The 19,401-nt window shown below is 30.6% G+C and overlaps 1 protein-coding gene across 3 annotated transcripts in view; it reads left to right on the top strand.

Moving 5' to 3' along the window:
* LOC142326459 (uncharacterized) overlaps nucleotides 1-19,401 on the top strand; it is a 65,013-nt gene that overhangs the window by 11,507 nt on the left and 34,105 nt on the right. For all 3 annotated transcript variants that reach the window (XM_075369009.1, XM_075369006.1, XM_075369008.1), the window contains 4 exons: nucleotides 3,540-3,705; nucleotides 7,751-8,067; nucleotides 9,993-11,066; nucleotides 15,674-15,790. In XM_075369009.1, coding sequence (XP_075225124.1) covers nucleotides 3,540-3,705; nucleotides 7,751-8,067; nucleotides 9,993-11,066; nucleotides 15,674-15,790 — 1,674 coding nt within the window. The remainder of the gene's footprint in view (nucleotides 1-3,539; nucleotides 3,706-7,750; nucleotides 8,068-9,992; nucleotides 11,067-15,673; nucleotides 15,791-19,401) is intronic.

The raw sequence follows: 19,401 nt of genomic DNA, 5'->3' as shown, positions 1-19,401 counted from the left end.
CCTTTTTATTATGTAAAATACTCAGCTAACAGGCTCTTGTGTGATTCATTTTTCTTAATATAATAAGAAATATAAAGACAGTAATTTTATATTGATGATCATCTAAAAGATAATTAATAGCTGTTATTAATTTATTTATTAATAAACAATCTTACAGTTTGCAATGCAATAAAATATTTTTAAGTACGTTTTTTTTAAAAAAAAAAAAATTACTTATGGAGTAATGGAAATATGAGAAAAGATGCTCAACAGTCAATTTACTGTCTCCCATTCCATAATCTTCTATGCATTTTTAGATTACAACAAATTTAGATTAATACAGCTACCTGATATAATAGCCAACAGTTCTGGTAGGTAAAGCAATTACAAGCAAAATAAATTATGAAAGGCCATTAACATGTGTATTATTTTATTCTATTTTTTTACCTTTTATTTATGCGGTTTTATTTAATTGTTGTTTTTTTATTATCTTTTCAGTGTATTTCTCTTTGTTATATGTTTTATTGTTATGAGAATATGCCCTTTTTATAGTTGAATGTCTTTTGTTTAAGATATTATATAATTATATTCACTTCAGATTAACATAAAGTAATATTGTTGTTTCAAACTACTAATTTTTTTTGCAATTCTGTTAAACATGAATATTTCTCTCATAATTATACATATATTGCAGGACCTAAACTTCATGTTTATTTAATTATATATTTTGTTGTTTACAAAAAAAGTTAACTATTTTTTTTTAATGTGATGTAAAATTCATAATATCGTTCGATTGGACAGTTTTCATATCATATACTTATGCAAAAAATGTATTTTTAATTTCTGGATAATTTTTGGCACCGGGTTGAGTGTGGAGGCCTTATTCCGGGATTGTATTATGAGAGTAGGACATAAAAATTCAGAAGCCACATAGTTATTACCGATGCAAGTTGTTTGAATTCTAATATAGCCATCAACTGTTATCTTAATACTTGATTTACAAGATCTTTTTGTATATCCAAGTCTCCTTGGGTTTCTTTACTTAGAAACTTATATTGTGGAATCTGTGAATCACTGTTGCTCAATGAATATGAATGTGGAGGCCTAAGAAAAATGATATTTATCAAAGATGCCTTTGAACGGGTGTTTGTGAGATTTTAAAGATATGAATTTTGTTTGAAATTTGAATTGGTTTAAATAGGTATTCGTTACTTATTCCTGTACTTTCGGGTCTGTTGAAAAATACATGATTCTCCATCTCCTCTTCTCTCTCCTTTTCTGACTGTTGGTAGTAAGTAGTCTTCTTCCTCTTCACATTTTCATTTCAGGTATTCTCCATTCTTAGATTTCTGATTTCTTCGCCTCCTCCTTTTTCTTCTACTGAGCTCAGTATACTAAATTGGACAAAGTACATTAGAAAGATGGAAAAGAAATTTTTATCTGTAGGAAAAGAATGCCTTGCAGAAGTAACTTAGGGATTATGTAACATACTGAATAAATATAATTGTAATTTTTTAAGTCATCATCATGTGAGGAAATGGGATACCTTTGAATTTATCATTAGTGTAATTATAACAACTTCAATACAACAATTTACTTAATCTTTCCGCCAAAGAAAAATTGAACAGCTTAAACTTACCACAGCTAGATTAGTAAGAAAACTAAAATAAAAAAAGACCTTCACCTTTGTTTTATTACAGAGTACCTTTTTGAATTGATTCTACCTGGCAAGTAGAATAGTTTTGTATGTTTATCATTCTTCTAGAATACTTGGAGATAACATGTTACTGAAATATATAGTTATTAATTGCTGCGTCAGGAAATAAATAAATCCCTGGTGTACATCTTATAATTAAAACTTTTAAATATTAGCAAATAATTTTGTTTTGCCGTGGATTCCAGAGATGATAACCAGCTGGAAAATCAGGTTCTATCCTGTAGCAATACTAACCATTATTATTCTTGCAAAAAATTTGACTAAAAAAAACTTTGTGCAAGGCATTAATGAAAAAAATTAACCAAAAAAGAGTGGGAAAACATAAGTAATATATGCGATGATTACAAGACAAGATGGAGAGATGAAATGGTAGTACATGTCTATTTGCATACTGAGCATGATTACCTTGCTCTACATCTTAAGGTCCATTTATATCTACAGGCAGTGAACATAACAGACACAGACATCATAGAGTATCTCAAATACAGCAAAGCATACACTTTTGATTCTTGTATTTTTCTGCTGAGTCATACTGATTTTTTTCTTATTATTGTGAACTTATTAATTACATAAATATTTTTATATTAACTTCAACTTATTAAAATTTAATTAAATTATGTTAAAACTAGTTATAATGAACAAAATTATTGGAGTGTGTTGCCAGTCTGTGTGCATGTTGACATCTGACTGGATTCAAAGGGGCTACAGACATATGCCTGATTGGACAAACACAAACATTTCTTTGAGAGAATATGATGCTGGGTAGATCTATGTTTATGAATGTCTAGTCGGTTACCTTATACTATATATGAAAACATCAGTATAAAACGCACTAATGAATATTTGTTGTGACTTGTTATGCTTACTTCCTTAGACATAGATGAACTTTTAAACCGATTAACATTCCATAGTTTGACAAACATTATGTGAGCTGCCTGAAACCGACCTGAACAAAAGCCACCTATCGTATAGTAAACTAGACCTTGAGTACAACCACTAAAGATTTGCTGTTTGTTCTTAGATCTAAGAAAGCTAATGGAGTGGGAGTTCACTGAGCTAGCAATTAAAATAAAGAGATGTTCATGCCCTTGCCAGCTGATAACGGCAATAAATTCAATACAATAAAATATCTAGTACACTCCAATGACTATTTACCCGCTCTTGTAGACAGCGTGTTACGTTAAATTTAAAACAAAAAAGTCAGAACGGCACTAGTGCCAAAAAAAAGAAAATAATATTAACGTACTAAATTGTCAATAGAAAAGAAATTTGTGTTGGTATCAAAACCCTAAACAAAATATTTAAGTTCAAACAATATAAAAACACACACAGTAATCACTATAATTCAGGAGTATACAAATTAAATTTCACTGACTACATGTGGAAAATCGGATTGAGATTCACCCACTAATAAATGCACATGTAGAAGCACTACATACAATAATAGAATAAATGTTTTAAATCATTTCATAGAAACAGGATAAAGAGTAAAAAGATATTAAATGTAACGTACAAACATAGCATATAAAAACTATGAACTCTATGCACACAAATGATATTAAAAAAAAATTAATTTTGTTATTCTTTCCTGATCTTTATGTTAGTCTTAAAATTTCCAGATAATAATCCTTAAAAATTATTTTTTTTTAGCATTTACTCATTCAGATGTACTCTGAATGATAAATAGATATACTCTGTTAATATGATAAAATTAAAGGCATAACATTTGTAATAGTGATTTGTTTGAAAGTTTCTTTTTTAAATATATAAACTATTGTTTATTTCTTCTCTTCAAACTTGTGTTTTTTATATTTGTTTATATGTTATAACATATTTTCCCCAGAATTTTATTCCAAGTAATACAGCTGAAAGAAGTGTAAATATCAATAGTAATAATAAAAATAATAAAAGCAAAAGAAGGAAGATCGATAGTAAGCGAAAAGAAATAACAGGTGTAAAAAATGTTGCACAGCCAATGTTATTGCTTTGTGAAACCACTTCAAAAACAGGTATTTTCTTAGCTTATTATATTTTTCTGACTTATAATTTTCTTCTTATGAATGCAGTTATATCCATTATTGTTATTCTCAGCTGAGGCTGTAACTGATTAATTAGTTGTTATTCTCCCTTTTTTTTTTAAGTTTATGTTTAACTCAAGCTTGAAAAAAATTGTGTGTTGAATGAAAAATGGAAATTTTGTAGCTTACAAAAAATGCCAAGCATACAGTTGAATACTTCTCTGCACCCACCCGATTATGTGATTGGGCTAGGGTTTTCCTTAAGGAAACATAGCTCACTTTACAGTAGCTTTTTAGTTATCTGGAGAAAATTAAATTTTTGCAGCTGTAACTGGAGAATTAATGGAAATAATTCAAACTGCTGAGACTCACATTATTATACTTATTGGTTCCATAAATCTGAGAATCAACAAATGATCCTTGATTATATGGAACAGATTTGTCTGTCCTTTCAGGTCTGCGCATCCCAGCCTGGGTAACTGGAAAGTAACTATTAACTAGGGATGTACAGAACAATACAGCTATTGTAAAATTAGCAAATTTTATTTAATACCAACTTTTCTATACTAGAAGAGACCTCATTATCATTGAGATGATTTAGCAAAGTTCGTGTGGAACATATATTTTTATCTGATTCATGCTTATATTTGTTAGTATCCACTGCAAATGATTATTCCATCTTTCATCCGTTTTCTAAAAAGTTCAACTCAAATCCATTTGATACACCATTGTTCTTTACTTTTATAAAGATTATGATTCACTAAATCATAAAATTAGATGTAAGGTATTAGTTATGATGTAAAATAATCATTTTCAAAATCATGATTGAATCTTTAAATGCATAAGAAATTGTTATTTTCCATCCAAAATAACAATGTATAACATGTAAAATAACAATGTTGTTGCCAAAAATATCAGTGACATAAAACTGATAGTTTTGTTTCATACTCTTCTTGCAGACTTGGTCTTACCAAAAAATTTGATTTCAATAGTAGTAGAATTTCTAATATAATATTTTGTAAATAGATTAGTGCAATCCAGTTTGATTCATCAAAATGAGTGATTTTATTATCGGTTGATTATAATTAGTAGTCGTTCTAGTTTAAAATGAAACGTAATATACAGGTCTCCTATTACAAGTTACAGTTGCCATAAGATGTGGTTGCACAATGGGGTAGGACAGCTACTAGACATTTTTTCAGAAACATTATTTTATAAACGTATGAACTAACTATTATAATGATGGTTATCAATGTATTATTTAAAATTATATTTGTATTAGGAATTCATATTGTCCTACACAGTAGATGCTTGTCTACATTCCACAACAAAGCTATATGAATATGAATCACACTTATATAAACAATTTAAATTTGCTACTATTGATTACAAATTAGGTTCCAGCTGAACCTAACTAAAAGTTTAAACCTATGCTATAAACCTTATTTGTTGAAAGTAGACAGCTGGTTTATTAAAACAATTTATGTACTAATCCAAGAGATTTATTAGGGGCTTTATTGTTACTGTTCGTTTAGTTATATTTTATACATATATTTCTGAAAAGAATTTTATGTAGTTTCAAATAGGTGTAGTGTTTGTGTTTTAACATTTGATAAATTGGTGCTACTTTTTGTCTACTGTCTTACCGGCAATTAAAAGTTTAGAAGAAATTACATCGACAAAACAAAGAATTTCTATGCAACGTGCTAAACATGTATGAAGGAAGCTATTTCTGCATATTTTTAGATAAATTCAAGTTTTAATAATTTAGATAAAATTTGCAAGCAGAGAGATACCTTTAACAGTGTTTGATAGTTGTAATCCATCGTACAAAATGTTTGCTTGACTGAGAAGATAGTAGAAGAAGATACACAATAAACTTATATACAAATTTACACTATTTATCATGAGGGAGAAAAAATGTTGAACTGTATTAACGATTTAGGATTTAATTGAATGATGATTTAATGGAAAATTGTTTGAGAGAGAAGACATTGTTTGTGAAAAAATCTTTAACTTAAAAGCTGTGAAAAAGAATTGAAGAAGAAAAAAGCGGCCTGTAATTGATATGGATAAAAGTTACATCTTAACTTCCTATTCAATCAAAAAATCGCGAGAGGAGAGAACAGTGAGGGAGTCCATCCACCAATTTCCAGAAGAGAAAGATTTATTATAATGCATGCATACAGAAAAAAACAGTTTTGTCCATAATGCCTTACTAACATTCATCTGTAGTTCAAATAAATGACTGCCACAAGAATATGAATCAATAGAACTTTGAGAAGCGGGGTATTGAAAAAAATTATTAAAAACTTACAACCAGATAGCTTACTAGTGCTTGACAGTGTGCTACATCATTGAAAAATTGAAGAAAAAAAAATTTGACAAATTGAAAAAAATTACTACTAGGACAAGCCGCAAAGGAAAAATGCATTAGCGGTAGTGCAAGGAATATTCCTTTGAAAAATCAGTATTCAAGACATATTTCAGTTGATATGAGCATTGATATCAGTTATAACTCTTGACAGTATTTTACAAGGATACATTTATTCTGTCCTTAGACTTTCTTATCAGATTGGAATTAGATTAATTTATTTTCAAAATAGTAAAAAATTTGTTGGCTGATAAAATGTAATGTAAAAGATGAAGTTATAATTATTCTCATTGAAGAAAACGTTGCTTCTGTAGACAAACATTGCCAGCACATTATTGAAATTAAAAATGGCTTCTGGAATAAAGAATGTGTCATGGGTATTGAAGTTGACTGACTGATTATTCACCTGAATTCTGAAACTAGTAATGAAATGGTAAGTGATACTGAAGATGAGGTTCTATAGTTTGAACTCTCAGGAATTAAAGAAAATACTCTTAATGTCAAATAGGATACGTGAATATCTTATAATGAGTGCAACATAGAAACAATGTTTATTATTTTTTTTATTGCTTTAACTTAAATTTTAATAAAATGTTTATTTATATAAATTTAATTAGTTATTAAATTTTGACCAGTTTTAAATTAAAATTAACTTTAAAACAATTAAATTTATAAATATTTGTGCTGGTGTTCCAGTTTTTGTTAAAAACTCTACAGGTTTATGAGTATACGCTAATGTAAACAGAATAAGTAATATAAACAGGGGATGGTATTACTGCCCCTGTGAGATAGGCACCAATCATCAATATATAGTATGGGACCAGTATTTTTTCTGGGAATGTGCACTTTAGTTATTTTTTATTACCAAAAATATATAGTTGTATGTTGGTTCTCAAGGCACTTTTCCTATATATTTTTGAAAAATATTTTTTGTTTCCTATTTGTCCAGAAAAAACTACATTTACTTTACCATAAAATTATGCTTTATTTTTTCCTGTATTTTGAAGTCGTAGTGTTTTTTGTTATGACGTAAGACACTTATTTTTATTAAACTGCAAGTGGCTTCCTCTTTACCATCTGCGTTATCCTTGCTCGTTCAATGGATCATAGAACGTCATCTTCACCGTTTTGTCTTCCATTATTTTCTCTATTTCTGTTCCCTTCTTAATATTCTCCTTAACTTGTCCTACCACCATTCCACCTCTTTACTTCTTCATATTTGGCTCCATATTCAACATCTTCAATGTTCTTTATTAACCCTGTTTCCATACCCAAATCATCTATCTTGTCCCTCCTCTCAAATCATACGATGTATTCTATTTATTTGTAACTTTGTTTTATTTTTACATTTCTCATTTAATCTCTCCCTTATCTTTCCTTTTGCACTGCTTTTGAAGAATCTAATTTTAATAGTAGGTTTTTGTTTAATTTACTCATCCTGTAATTATTCAAACTTCTATATCAAAATTGTTTTATGTATGATATATACCTTAAGTAGTACTTCTTTCTACCTCCTTATTCCATATCAAAACTTACCAAAATCTGTGACTTGTGTCAATTTATTTTGTTAACAATAGTTTAAGCGCTTTATTTTACCCTTGAAACTTGTTCTAATCGTATACAATAATTTTATTAATCTGCCTGGCTTTATTTGTTTTGCAGATGTGATTGGAAATGGTCATTTATATAGTGTTAATTGGGATAATAATCTAAGTAATAATGATAGTAGTAATAGTAAAAATCTTTTGTTGTCGATGGGCAACAATTTTTCTCCTTTGTTGCTTGGAGCTAAGCAGTTAAGAGATGAATGGAACTGCAAAATTTGTAATCACACTGAAAGTAATGTTGCTTTGTACGCTCAACATTTAATGTGTCATTATAAACCAAACAAGAGTAATAGTAATAATAAAAAATCAAATTTAAGTACCACAGACACTTGTCAAACGTGTATCTGCAAAAAGGTTTTTACTAATATAAAGGTAATATCGGTTAATATTTATTAATTAAAAACAGATAATATAATTTTTATTTTTCCTTTTAATTTTAAGTGTTTTTTAATCAGTTTATTTTTCAATTAACATTTTAAGAATGCTGAAAAGTAGAATTACTGATAAAATTTTAATGCATGCAGGCGGTAAATTTACTTATTACACCTTCAAAAGAAAAAATTATTTACATAATTTTGCTCTTAACAATTTATAAGCAAGAGCAATCATAATCTTAAATTTAAATTTTGACTGCAGCAAATGACGAATTTTGTATTAGTCTCATTGATTTCAACATTATCACAAATATTATCATCCATCAGATCATGATAATGAGGTATATTAATGATATGTATATGAGAAAATAATCTTATTGGTGATTTATATAAAATGCATCATGAGCTTGATTTTTTTTTGCAAAACACTAAGACTACAAAGTACATGAGAAGTTAGTTCAGAACATTGAGAGAATATAGATTCATAAACCTTATTAAAAGTAGGACGATTTTAAATTTTTTTGTGGATGTCAAAATTAGGTAATTTATAATTTAACTAAGATTGCCTTTATTTAAATCAAATTCATAGTTTAGTTCAAATATAACACAAGGGACAGGTAAAATGTAATGCACTTTGGAGAGTAACTAGAGAATAAAATGTCAACAAAGCAATAGGTGCTGTCATCTTGTAGTTTCATTTCCCATATTACCAATTCCAGAACTCGTTGATCCGTCTTCTCATTTTTTGTCAGTCACCATTGTTATGGAGCTGAGCATGCCTGCTGTATCGATGCATCCAAAACAAAGCGCAGCGAGATTGAATTTTTAACAGCAGAGAAAGTGAATACTAGTGTATTCATCATTGTCTAAAAGGCATTTATGGTGTTGAAACTGTTCACATTACTATGAGTAGGTGGGCGATAAAGTTTTGTGTATCATAAGCTAGTAAAGCAAATATTGAGGATGAACCTTGCAGTGGTCATCCAGTTTCTGTGATCGATGAGAAACACCAACAAGAAGTAGATGAATCGATTCAAAATCATACAATAATACATCACCACCCAGGTAGGCATTTCAAAATAATAAATAGGACACATTGTAAAATGTCTTCATGGTGGGTGGCACACGTACTCTTAGAAAAGGATAAACACACATGAATGGAATGTCGTGTACCTCAACATTCCAGTGGTCTGAAGGTCTTGAGTCATGAAATCATGGAACGGTCTGAAAATCATGAGTGGAATGTTTTGAAACATTATTGTGATGAGGGAGATGACTTCCTCTTCAATACTGTGATTGGAGAAAAAACTTGGGTGCATCATTACAACCCAGAAGAAAAACAGCAGAGCATGTTATATCAGTATTATGGTTCACTAGAATTAAAATAATTCAAACACAACCCTCTGCAAAAAAAATTTTCTTGATATTATTCTGAGATTCCAAATACATGTATATGACTTACTATCTGGAAGCCAGGTCGACTCTAAATTCTGTGTGATACTTAGAGATGTTAAAACACCTTAGGAGATGTGTGTGTTATGTTTAACAATTTAATTTCTTTACGTAACCTATATAATTCTACAACATGAAAATGTTTCGGTATTCATTTTGCCGTGAATGATCAACTGAAGGACGAAGTGAGATCTTGGATAAGGATCTGTCTATTAAACAAAATATTGTAATCAATTGATAAGCTACAGAAGTTGTTTAATTTTCCATATAGTACGATGTTATGGTATAGTGTCATCATTTAGATGAGACTAATTAATGAACTGTAATTGAGTTTATAGTCTGATATTTGGCACCATAATCTTTAAAAAAACATGATTATAATGTTAGTATAGGGACTTAGATATTTGTATTTTTGAAATTTCTTCATTTTTCTTTTGTGTTTATCATTTTTTTTATTGTTTTATTTTATAGGATTTTGAAGATCATAAAAAAATTTGTGTAGAACAGAATAAACTAAATTTGTCAACATCAGATACTTTGGGCTTTATAAATAATATAAACAAAAATTGTAATGAAATCAAATCAGTATCTTTGTCTGGCAATTTACATTATGAAACTAATTGTAATAATAATAATAATAACAATGATAAAATTTTAGAATATAATGAGATTCATTTTGATTCTACTGAGCAACAAGATCAACCAAAGTTGCCTGTTTCTGACTCATGTGTCAGTGTTGGTAATGTTTCAAACGAGAGAAACAAGATTACTCATTTTGAATGCTTTAACTTTGATGATGATCTTGCTGGTATCGATATAGAGTTTGGAACTACTAATCATAATAACAGCATCTCTATGACTGAATCTAGAAAAACAAAAGGCGGTAAAAAAACTGAAACCATGAATATCAGTGAGGCAGATGAGTTACATACATCGATGAATTTAATAGAAAATATGCCTCCTATATTAGATTTAACCGATGAAATAGTTTTTCAAAGTATTAAGCATTTTCCAAATTCATTAGATGATGAAGAAAAAACAGTAATTAATAAGAAAATTATTTTGACTGTTAATAAACCTGATAATTGTAAAGAACATTCAACAGGAGTAATTAATATGGTATCTAATGTAGTAAATGATAAAAATAATGACGTAGAACATGACGCCACAACGTTGATGGATCAGATCGATTTATTAGTTTTAGAACAACAAATGACATTAAGTGGTAACGATGATAATAACATTGAAACTAATGATAAACTTGAGAAATGCTCTTCAGTGGATGTTACTGATGAAGATAAAAATAGATTAGTCGATAATTTATTAAGTAATGTCGTTACTACTGGTAACGATGATGATCCAACAGATGTTTGCGATAATATGGCTGGGAATAATGATGATAACATTACTAATAAACAGCAACAACAGGCTGAAAGTGGAATGTTAAATATGAATGAATTATCTGTATCTTCATGTTTAGTGGATGAAATTGACTGCAATAAGTCTGATAGCATTACCAGTTATAAAAATGCTACTAATGACAAGGTATTATGCTTATTTTTATTTTTTTATTAATAAGTTATCTGTATTAATAAATTTAAATGTTTGCCAATTAATTAAAAATTTTCAGCATTTTGAAGGTTTTTTTTTATCATGTTATTCTTATAACTCACCGGCATTGTGGACAGATTATCCAAATTTTTTTTAAATTCTGTCATTATAATGCTTTTTACATAAATTTTTAATTGCAGCTCTAAATTCATGTTTAACTGATTTTTATGTAACATAAAGTGTTTATTAATCTATGTACAAGTCAAACTTACGTTTAATATTATACTTAATGTTCATTTGTCTTTGTGTAATTATTTATTTATCGATCCATTTTGTCCTCTTATCTGTTCATTGTTCTTCATCAGAATATTCTTCTCTGTATTAACTTTTTTCATACTGCAGAACTGCTATACATACATCTTCATTCAAAACTTAAAAATTTCTCTTGGCTCATATTTATGAAATACAGATTTACAGTTTGCTTAATGTTCTATCGATTCCTTTCTGTTCTTCTTTTTTGTGTTTCACATAATCATTATTTAACTGTAGAAACCATTTTTATATATTCTTTGAAATAAAAATACTTAATTGTATACTGTTATGATGCTTAGAATAAAATAGGTGAAGTTACAAAAATTAAAAAAATTATATTTTGAAAATGTTAATTTCCCATTGTAAAAATTTATTGTTATTAAAGTACCGAGTCTAAAAACAGTGAAAGCAAAATGGTTAAAGCAATAGCATTTGATGGAAGGAACGGGTGAGTTTTGGATTGCAGGAGATTATGAAAATAATATTTATTATTATTGCAAGGACATTGAAGTAGACAGCAATTAGTAGCCATATTTTTTCTGCTCATTATCCATTTTTAGTAAAGACTTGTTAAAAGTTTGTTGTTATAATGGCCGGTGGTAAATAGGGAGTCTGCTATATCATAGATTTATGATTTACATTGCAGTATAATTTTGGAGTAAAACTATATATGCCGAGTAATCTACTGATTCAGTTCAGGTGAGTCCAGACTATTCACCCTCTGAGTTTTGAGACCTTATGATTTCTCCTTCAAAAATTAGAGGGATGTCATTTGGGAAATTTTGATTGAAAAATTAGGGAATCCTCTAGAGGAGGTTGAAGTTTAAAAATGGCATATTTAACATCAAAAGTATGGCGAAGAATCCAACACACCACCTACTGGAAATAATGAACAAAGACCTTCAAATGTGAAACAACCCCAAAACATTTTTCTGAGAATTTTTAAATTATTGTTGGATATGAGCAGGTAATGTATGAGGTTTGATTAAAAAAAAATACAGTTTTTAAATTTCTCATGCTGTATCAGTCAAATTATCACAGTTTTTTTTTGTGTTGGTACACTTGTCCCTAATATATGTTTACATTGATAGCCATATTGTGGATGCTTAGTTTATTGTTGGATGTTGAAAAGTTTACATGTATTTTGGTATGGTCGGCGATTTTTAACTTGTGGAAAAAATGGAATAAAGAATTTGTATTAGATTTTGTTTTAAGAATGTAATAAAGTCCAGCACCACATTGGAAATGTTGAATGTTGCTTTGGCAGTTTTGCCATGAGTAAAAACAAGCACTTACAGCTGATACAAATGTTTCCAAGGGGGCTGTGAAAATGATGAGTGCCTTGGATTTCTCATTAAATCAAAACCGATGATGTCAAAAAAATTAAGAAAATGATTATGCACAATCATTGAATCACTATCAAGAGAGTCAATGATTACTGCCTGGAAGTTTTATGCCATTTGCATGAAGCAATTCTAAGCAAATGCGTGGATTTGTGGTAGAACGATTCATGGCAATTGCGCTACGATAATGCACTTGCTCACACTTCATTGCTTGTTCAAAAATTTTTGGTCAAAAACAAACTGTTATGGTGTCTCAGTCTCCATATTTGCTGAACATGGCTCCTTGTGACTTCTTCCTGTTTCCCAAGCTAAAAAGAATCATAAAAGACGATGTTTTGCCAACATTGAAGATATAAAGACAGAATCACTTAAGGAGCTAAATGTCCTACTGGAAATTGCATTCCAGAGGTGCTTCAAAGAATGGAAAAAGTGCTGGCACAAATGTATTATATCTGAAAAAGAGTACTTTTAAGGTGACAAAATCAGTATTGATAAATAAATAAAGATTTTTTGAGAAAAACAAAAATTTTGCAAATTTTTGACCAAACCTTATATTATCATCCGATGCTTTTCTAACAAATGGAATCCTTTGCCTGTGAACATAAAAATGTGACTTGTTAAACATAACATTTTTCACTGGAAAAATGGACCAAAGATTCTTTGGTCCAAATTTCTTTGGGCCAGTTAGCATGTGCTTTGGCCCACAAGAGTCCTTTTTTTGTGCATTGCTGGTATTAAAAGCTGCATTTTAGCAGGCCAACGAGCTTTCTGTCCAGCTGCAAGAAATCAGTGTCTAATAGTTGTCACATTTAAATCTGTTCCATTGGCTGCTAATTCTCAATTTAAGTCCACAGCAGATAATTTTGAATTAAGTTTACTTTTTTCACTAATAATAAATCCTGTGTTGGAGTAGTTTTTCTTGTACGACTACATCTGTCTTTCCTTTGAGGTGAAAAGGAATTGGTTTTCTTTTAATTGTTTCAAAATAGCAATCACTGTCCCTAGTCCAACACTACACTCAGAAGCTATTTTTTGTTGTCATACTGGTGGTATGCTCGGAAAAAGAACAATTTTTGAATGCCTTCTTGGTGTTTTGTCCATTATTATATATAAAAGACATACAGCACAAAAAATACGAAGATATGATTTTGTAATAAAAAATATAAACTTTCACAAAACAGTACTTATGAAAATTGCTAAATAAAGAACAATAACCTCACATTACAAACAACTTAAAGAATGGTTGGTCAAGAAGTTTAGCTGCAACATAGAAATAAACAAAAAATTTCCTGTGTGCATTAATTTGCATACTACTGTGCATAAAATTGTAAAATAGTAATTTATTTTATCAACAGTTAGAAATAATGCCAGCAAACAGTTGCATAATTGACCAAGTAACATTTTTACCGTAAATATTGCAATATTAAAGGTAATTGAGAAAAAAAATCAAAACTCTTATTAAAAAGTGTGGGTTTCTGTTAACCCTTTTTTTACTCTATGACATTTTATCATCAAAATTATGCTGTATTTAGAGTAGAATTGCTAAAAAAAAATTTAGATCATATTTGACTTCCTTTATCAACAGCTACCTCATACAATGTTTTTAATGATAATCACAACTTGAAAGTTAGATAAAGCATCAATTACAAAAAATTCAAAGGTTTTTGGTCAGTAAATATGGGTTTTATGATGCCCCATTCTCCAGTGTGGTTGAAAATCTAGCTGAAGCTGGGTTATATTTGTATCAAATTCCAACTTTATTGGTTAATAGGTTTTTGAGATATGAGGTAAAACTGTTTAGAAGTAATATTGACTCTCTCTCTCACTGTTAAATTTGATAGACTGAAAAATTTGTAAATTTTGAATAACTTAATAAGTAGTACTTTCATTGCATTTCATAGCTCAGTTTTCTATGAGTTAAAAAATTAAAAATAGTTAAAACTGGTTTTCCCTTTTTTGATTTCAACTTTTGAAACCTTTTTTGGTTTTCCCTTTTTTGATTTAATGCCATCAATGTCCCACATGTAGAAATTTTTTGAGCCATTTTCAAAGAATTTTTGTTGAGCCAGTCCAGAGATATTAATCAAATTACAGGCCAACATATATACATTTAGTTCATAAATGTTTTATGAACATTTTTGCAAATGTTCATAAAACATTTTTTCAAAAATCCTGATACCCAAAATTCTGCCTGATCTCTATACTTTCCATTTACAGGAATACTACTGCAGCAGCAATAGAGCTATACTCAGAAAGTAAAAATCATACATGTGCAGCAAGGTTAACTATGGATTGTGGTAAAGCCCATCTTTTGATTCCAGTTGCTAAGAAAAACAATTTATAATTTCATGAATATTACTGAATAATTTTTCATGTGTTTAAAAGAATGAAGAAATTTGTTTAACCTGTAATAAAACCTTTTATTAACAGATCGAACTTGTGTCAAAGGAAAACATTTTAAGAATGAATTTTGCCAAAGCTGGCTAACCTTTATATTTAAATTAATGTATTTTCTCTATATGAATTTTTAACAGCTTCATTTTGGATGCCTCCTTATAGTTACTGTTCTTGTTTTTAAGAATTATTTCTTAACTTGAAATATTTAAAAAAATTAATGAACATTTATTTTAAGCATTTCTTTTGGCGGCAGTACTCCATTTTACAATTTTTAAAAATGTATATTTTTTGTTTCTAATTATATATTTCATTTATAGTTACTGTTCTCATTTGATATTTCTTCAACCTTTCAGTTAATCCTTTAAATCCATATTTCAGTTGTTTTTTTGACAGGAATTTTGAAATTACCGCATGATTTTTATTATTAACCAATTTTTGTAATTAAACATGATCAAAGTCATTTCATTAACTTTTTCAAGAATTTTAGTAAGAATGTGCTAAATTGTCAATCTGTGGTAAGTTAATGTAAAATGTTTGATTTTTTTACAGGTGCTTCTAAAACAGTTTCAGTGTGATATTTGTCGAAAAAAATTTACCAAATCTTTGTATCTCTATAGACATCTTAGAAGGCACACTGGTGAATTTACATGTCTATTTTGCATGGCAGTAAGTAATAAAAATAATCCTATTAAAGTATATTGAATATGTAACTCATTTAATATAATATACTGTATATTCAGGTGCATTACAAAGTTCCCCAGGACTTTCATAACATATTCTACTCGTGAAAATAATGGAAAAAGTTCACTTCATGAGTTAGGCAGATCTGCCTGTTTCAGAAACCATCTTCTCCTTGGGCAACCTACACACCTGTCGCCTGTGGGTTTGCTATCATGGGCTAATTTTTCATCTATTCTAGAAGAGACTGCACCAGTTGCTCTTGATGCCTTCATTTTATCTTCCTGATTATATATACCAAGCTCATTTCTTACTTCTTACTCTGTCATTCAATGTGCATCCCTTGATTGCTCTTAGAAACCTCATTTCAGCTGCTGTTACTTGGTTTCTTTGTCTCTTGGAAAGGATCCATGTCTCACTCCTGTACAGCACCATTGGTATCGCCATCATTTTATAAAACTTTTAACCTAGTATCTGTCCTTTGTTTTAGCATTCTCTGTATCATCCCACAGATATTCCTAAATTTATTCAGTATATTCATCACGTCAGTATTATCTAAGAAAGATACTTGACATCCTAAGTAGTTAAAGTGCGATACCTGTTCCAGGATGCCGCCATTCACCTTAATTTTTGACCTCACTGGGTATTTGAAATAAAAAGCCATTACCTTTGTCTTCCCAGCAGAAATCTTCAAATTGTATTCGTTGCAGATGTTTTGCAGTCTGAACATTCCTCTTTGTAGCATGTCCTCAGATTTTTCAATTATGGCGGCATCATCTGCATAAACCATGATATTAAGTCTTATAGAAGGACTGAGCTATATCCCTGAGTCTATACCTTGCTGCCACCTGCGAACGACATTGTCCATATAAATGTTAAAAATTGTCCGAGAGATACAACAACCCTGTTTCATGCCCGTATTTGTTTTGACATGTTCCGATCTTTGTTCACCTGTGCTGATAACCACATTGGTACCTGTGTGCAGATTCTTGATGGCTCAAACAAGATGTAAAGGAACTCTTTCAGTCATTATACTCCATAATTTCCCTCTGTGTAGGCTGTTGAGTGCTATATAGTCTTTGTTGATTTTAAAAAGTGTTCGCAGGTTAAATTCCCTTCTTTTCTCATTCAGTTGTTCTAATGTAAAGATTGCATCAATTGTTGAATGGCCTTTTATGAATCCCATTTATTCTTCTACTACTACATGTTCAGCTATAATCTTCAGCCTGTTATTGAGAATTCTAGTGTATATCTTATATGCACTGTCCAGCAAACTTATGCCTCTATAATTTTTACATTTCTCTCTTATCACCTTTTTTAAATATTGGTATCACCTTTGTTTTCAACCAGTTTGACAGGATCTTCCCATGCTCCCAACACATGTTAAACAGACGCATCAATCTCAGATGTAGCAGAGTACATCTGTTTACCAGCATTCAACATTCTCTCCATCCATGCCGGTAGCTTTCCTATTCTTTAATGCATTTAATGCTTCAATCACTTCCTCAGTTGTGATGTTATGCAGGGCCCAAGTGTTCGCATCACACCAATCTCCCTCTGGAGTCTCTTCATCATAGTTTCTTATAGTATTCTCTCCAAACTTCATTGTAGATGATGTTCAGCTTAACAGAATTCTGCTGCTCATTGCACAAAGTTTTCAGTGTGTTGTATGAAAATGTCTGTCTGCCATGAACATCATCCTCAATGTCAGCAATAAACCTTTCCCAAGAGTCTTGATGGCTTTTCTTTACTAAGCCCTTTGCAAAATTTCTACTTAGTCAGTATCTTTCCCTGTTTCCTTCCATGGGGTTGTTGATGTATTTTTTGTACGTATCATTCATTTCTTTCACAGCTTTCTCTATTTCTTCTCTCCATATCTTGAGACCTTTCTTCGATCTAAATTTTTCTTTTTTTTCCAAGATCTTCTGAGGAAACTGTATACTGTCTCCTTCAAGTCACACCATCCATCCCTTATATATCTGGCCTTATCTCCCTATGCTCTAGTTTCTCTATCATCCTCTGCTAGAATAGGTGCCACTCCCTCCTTGGTGAACACTCTTCCTGTAATAGATATACTTTATATACCTCTTCTTCCTGGTCCTTCTTCTTGTTACCAGGGGAGGGATCTCGATCTGCTATACATGACATGTTGATCTTCGTTTTAAGAAGATAATGATGATCTGAGCCAACATCTGACGCCCAATGCACCCTCACTTCCACAACCTGTCCAGCAAGTTTGGTGTTCATGATACAATAATCTATTATCAACTTTAAGCCTCTCACTGCCTATTATATATTTATGAACATCCTTTTCTTAAAGAAAGTATTTTGTACTTTCAGATGGTTAAAACCGGCAAACTCTCTCAACTGGTAGCCATTGTTGTTTATTGTTCTCTCACCAAATGGGCCCAGACAGTCAGACAGAGGTATATCATCAACTCTTGCATTCAAGTCTCCAGATATCATTATTTGATCAGTTTGAGTGCACTTATCTACAACCTTTTGAAGAGTTCTGTAAAACATTCCTGACTCTTCTTTACAGCTATAAGTGTCATATTTCTCTTATATGACTCGGTCTTGTGAAGATAATCCAGTCTGACACATAATTATAGCTTTAGATTCTGTTCTTAAATATTTTAGCTATGTAAATTGTTACTCCCTTACTTGCCCATTGGTTCTATCGGACACCACTATAGAACATTATGTAGTCATGAACCAACATACTTATTATCTCATGACTTTTTCTTTGTTTTTGAAATAAAGGCTATATCTACATTTCTCTCCTTTAGCATAAAGTCTAATTCGTTTTCTTTGTTTGCTATTGCCATAACATTCCATATTCCTGTTGTTAGTCTTTCCGCAAACTATCTCTTTTTTCTTTACAGTCCAAATATTTCCCACTAAATCCAGTCCTGATTCTGGGCTATCTTGGTTTTTGCCAGTATTATATAAAATCCTCTGGTCTGATTACGAGCGCTGCGCAGATTAAGCTCAGTGGTGGGACTGCCACTTAACTGTCTCCAAACAGACAGGGTCTTTTAATTCAAGATGCCTCTCTAGGCTCTTCCATCCTCTCCACCATTGGGAATTTCTTCCTCTTCTGCCGTCGAGATTATTAACCATTTCCTGTTCGCCTCAGTTGATCCACAGTTACTTATTTGGAAGAGATATTTAATGCATCTCCATCTTACTCACACCTGTCCTGCATACAGAAACGTTCCCTGTCGGCCATTGGGACGCACTATGTCGGTGTTGAGGCCCTCCATCCCAGTGTCTCACACAAGTTTAAACCCAGCCTATACTCAATCCTAAGCTGAACCCTCGCAAGAGCAGACCAGGTATGGTCATATAAACATATGTCCTAAGATGCTTTCTTTGCGTGTTATGGCTAGTGAAAGATTTTGTACAGATTTTAGCTATCGCGATGAAATGAGGTCATACTGAAATTTTTAGGACATTAATTAAGGGGAAAAATTAGTGATTGTTTATGGGATTTGACCTAAAAAATAGAATAAAATAGGTCTGAGAACCATATCTACAGTAACTTTTGAAAAATCTGGGGTAAAAGCCAATAAATTGGGGTAAAAAACACTGTTTTT

The sequence above is a fragment of the Lycorma delicatula genome, chromosome 6, assembly GCF_047948215.1.
Source record: "Lycorma delicatula isolate Av1 chromosome 6, ASM4794821v1, whole genome shotgun sequence".
Classification (NCBI taxonomy): domain Eukaryota; kingdom Metazoa; phylum Arthropoda; class Insecta; order Hemiptera; family Fulgoridae; genus Lycorma; species Lycorma delicatula.
Note: the sequence above shows the minus strand (reverse complement) of the source record. Positions and strands in the feature narration are given on the sequence as shown.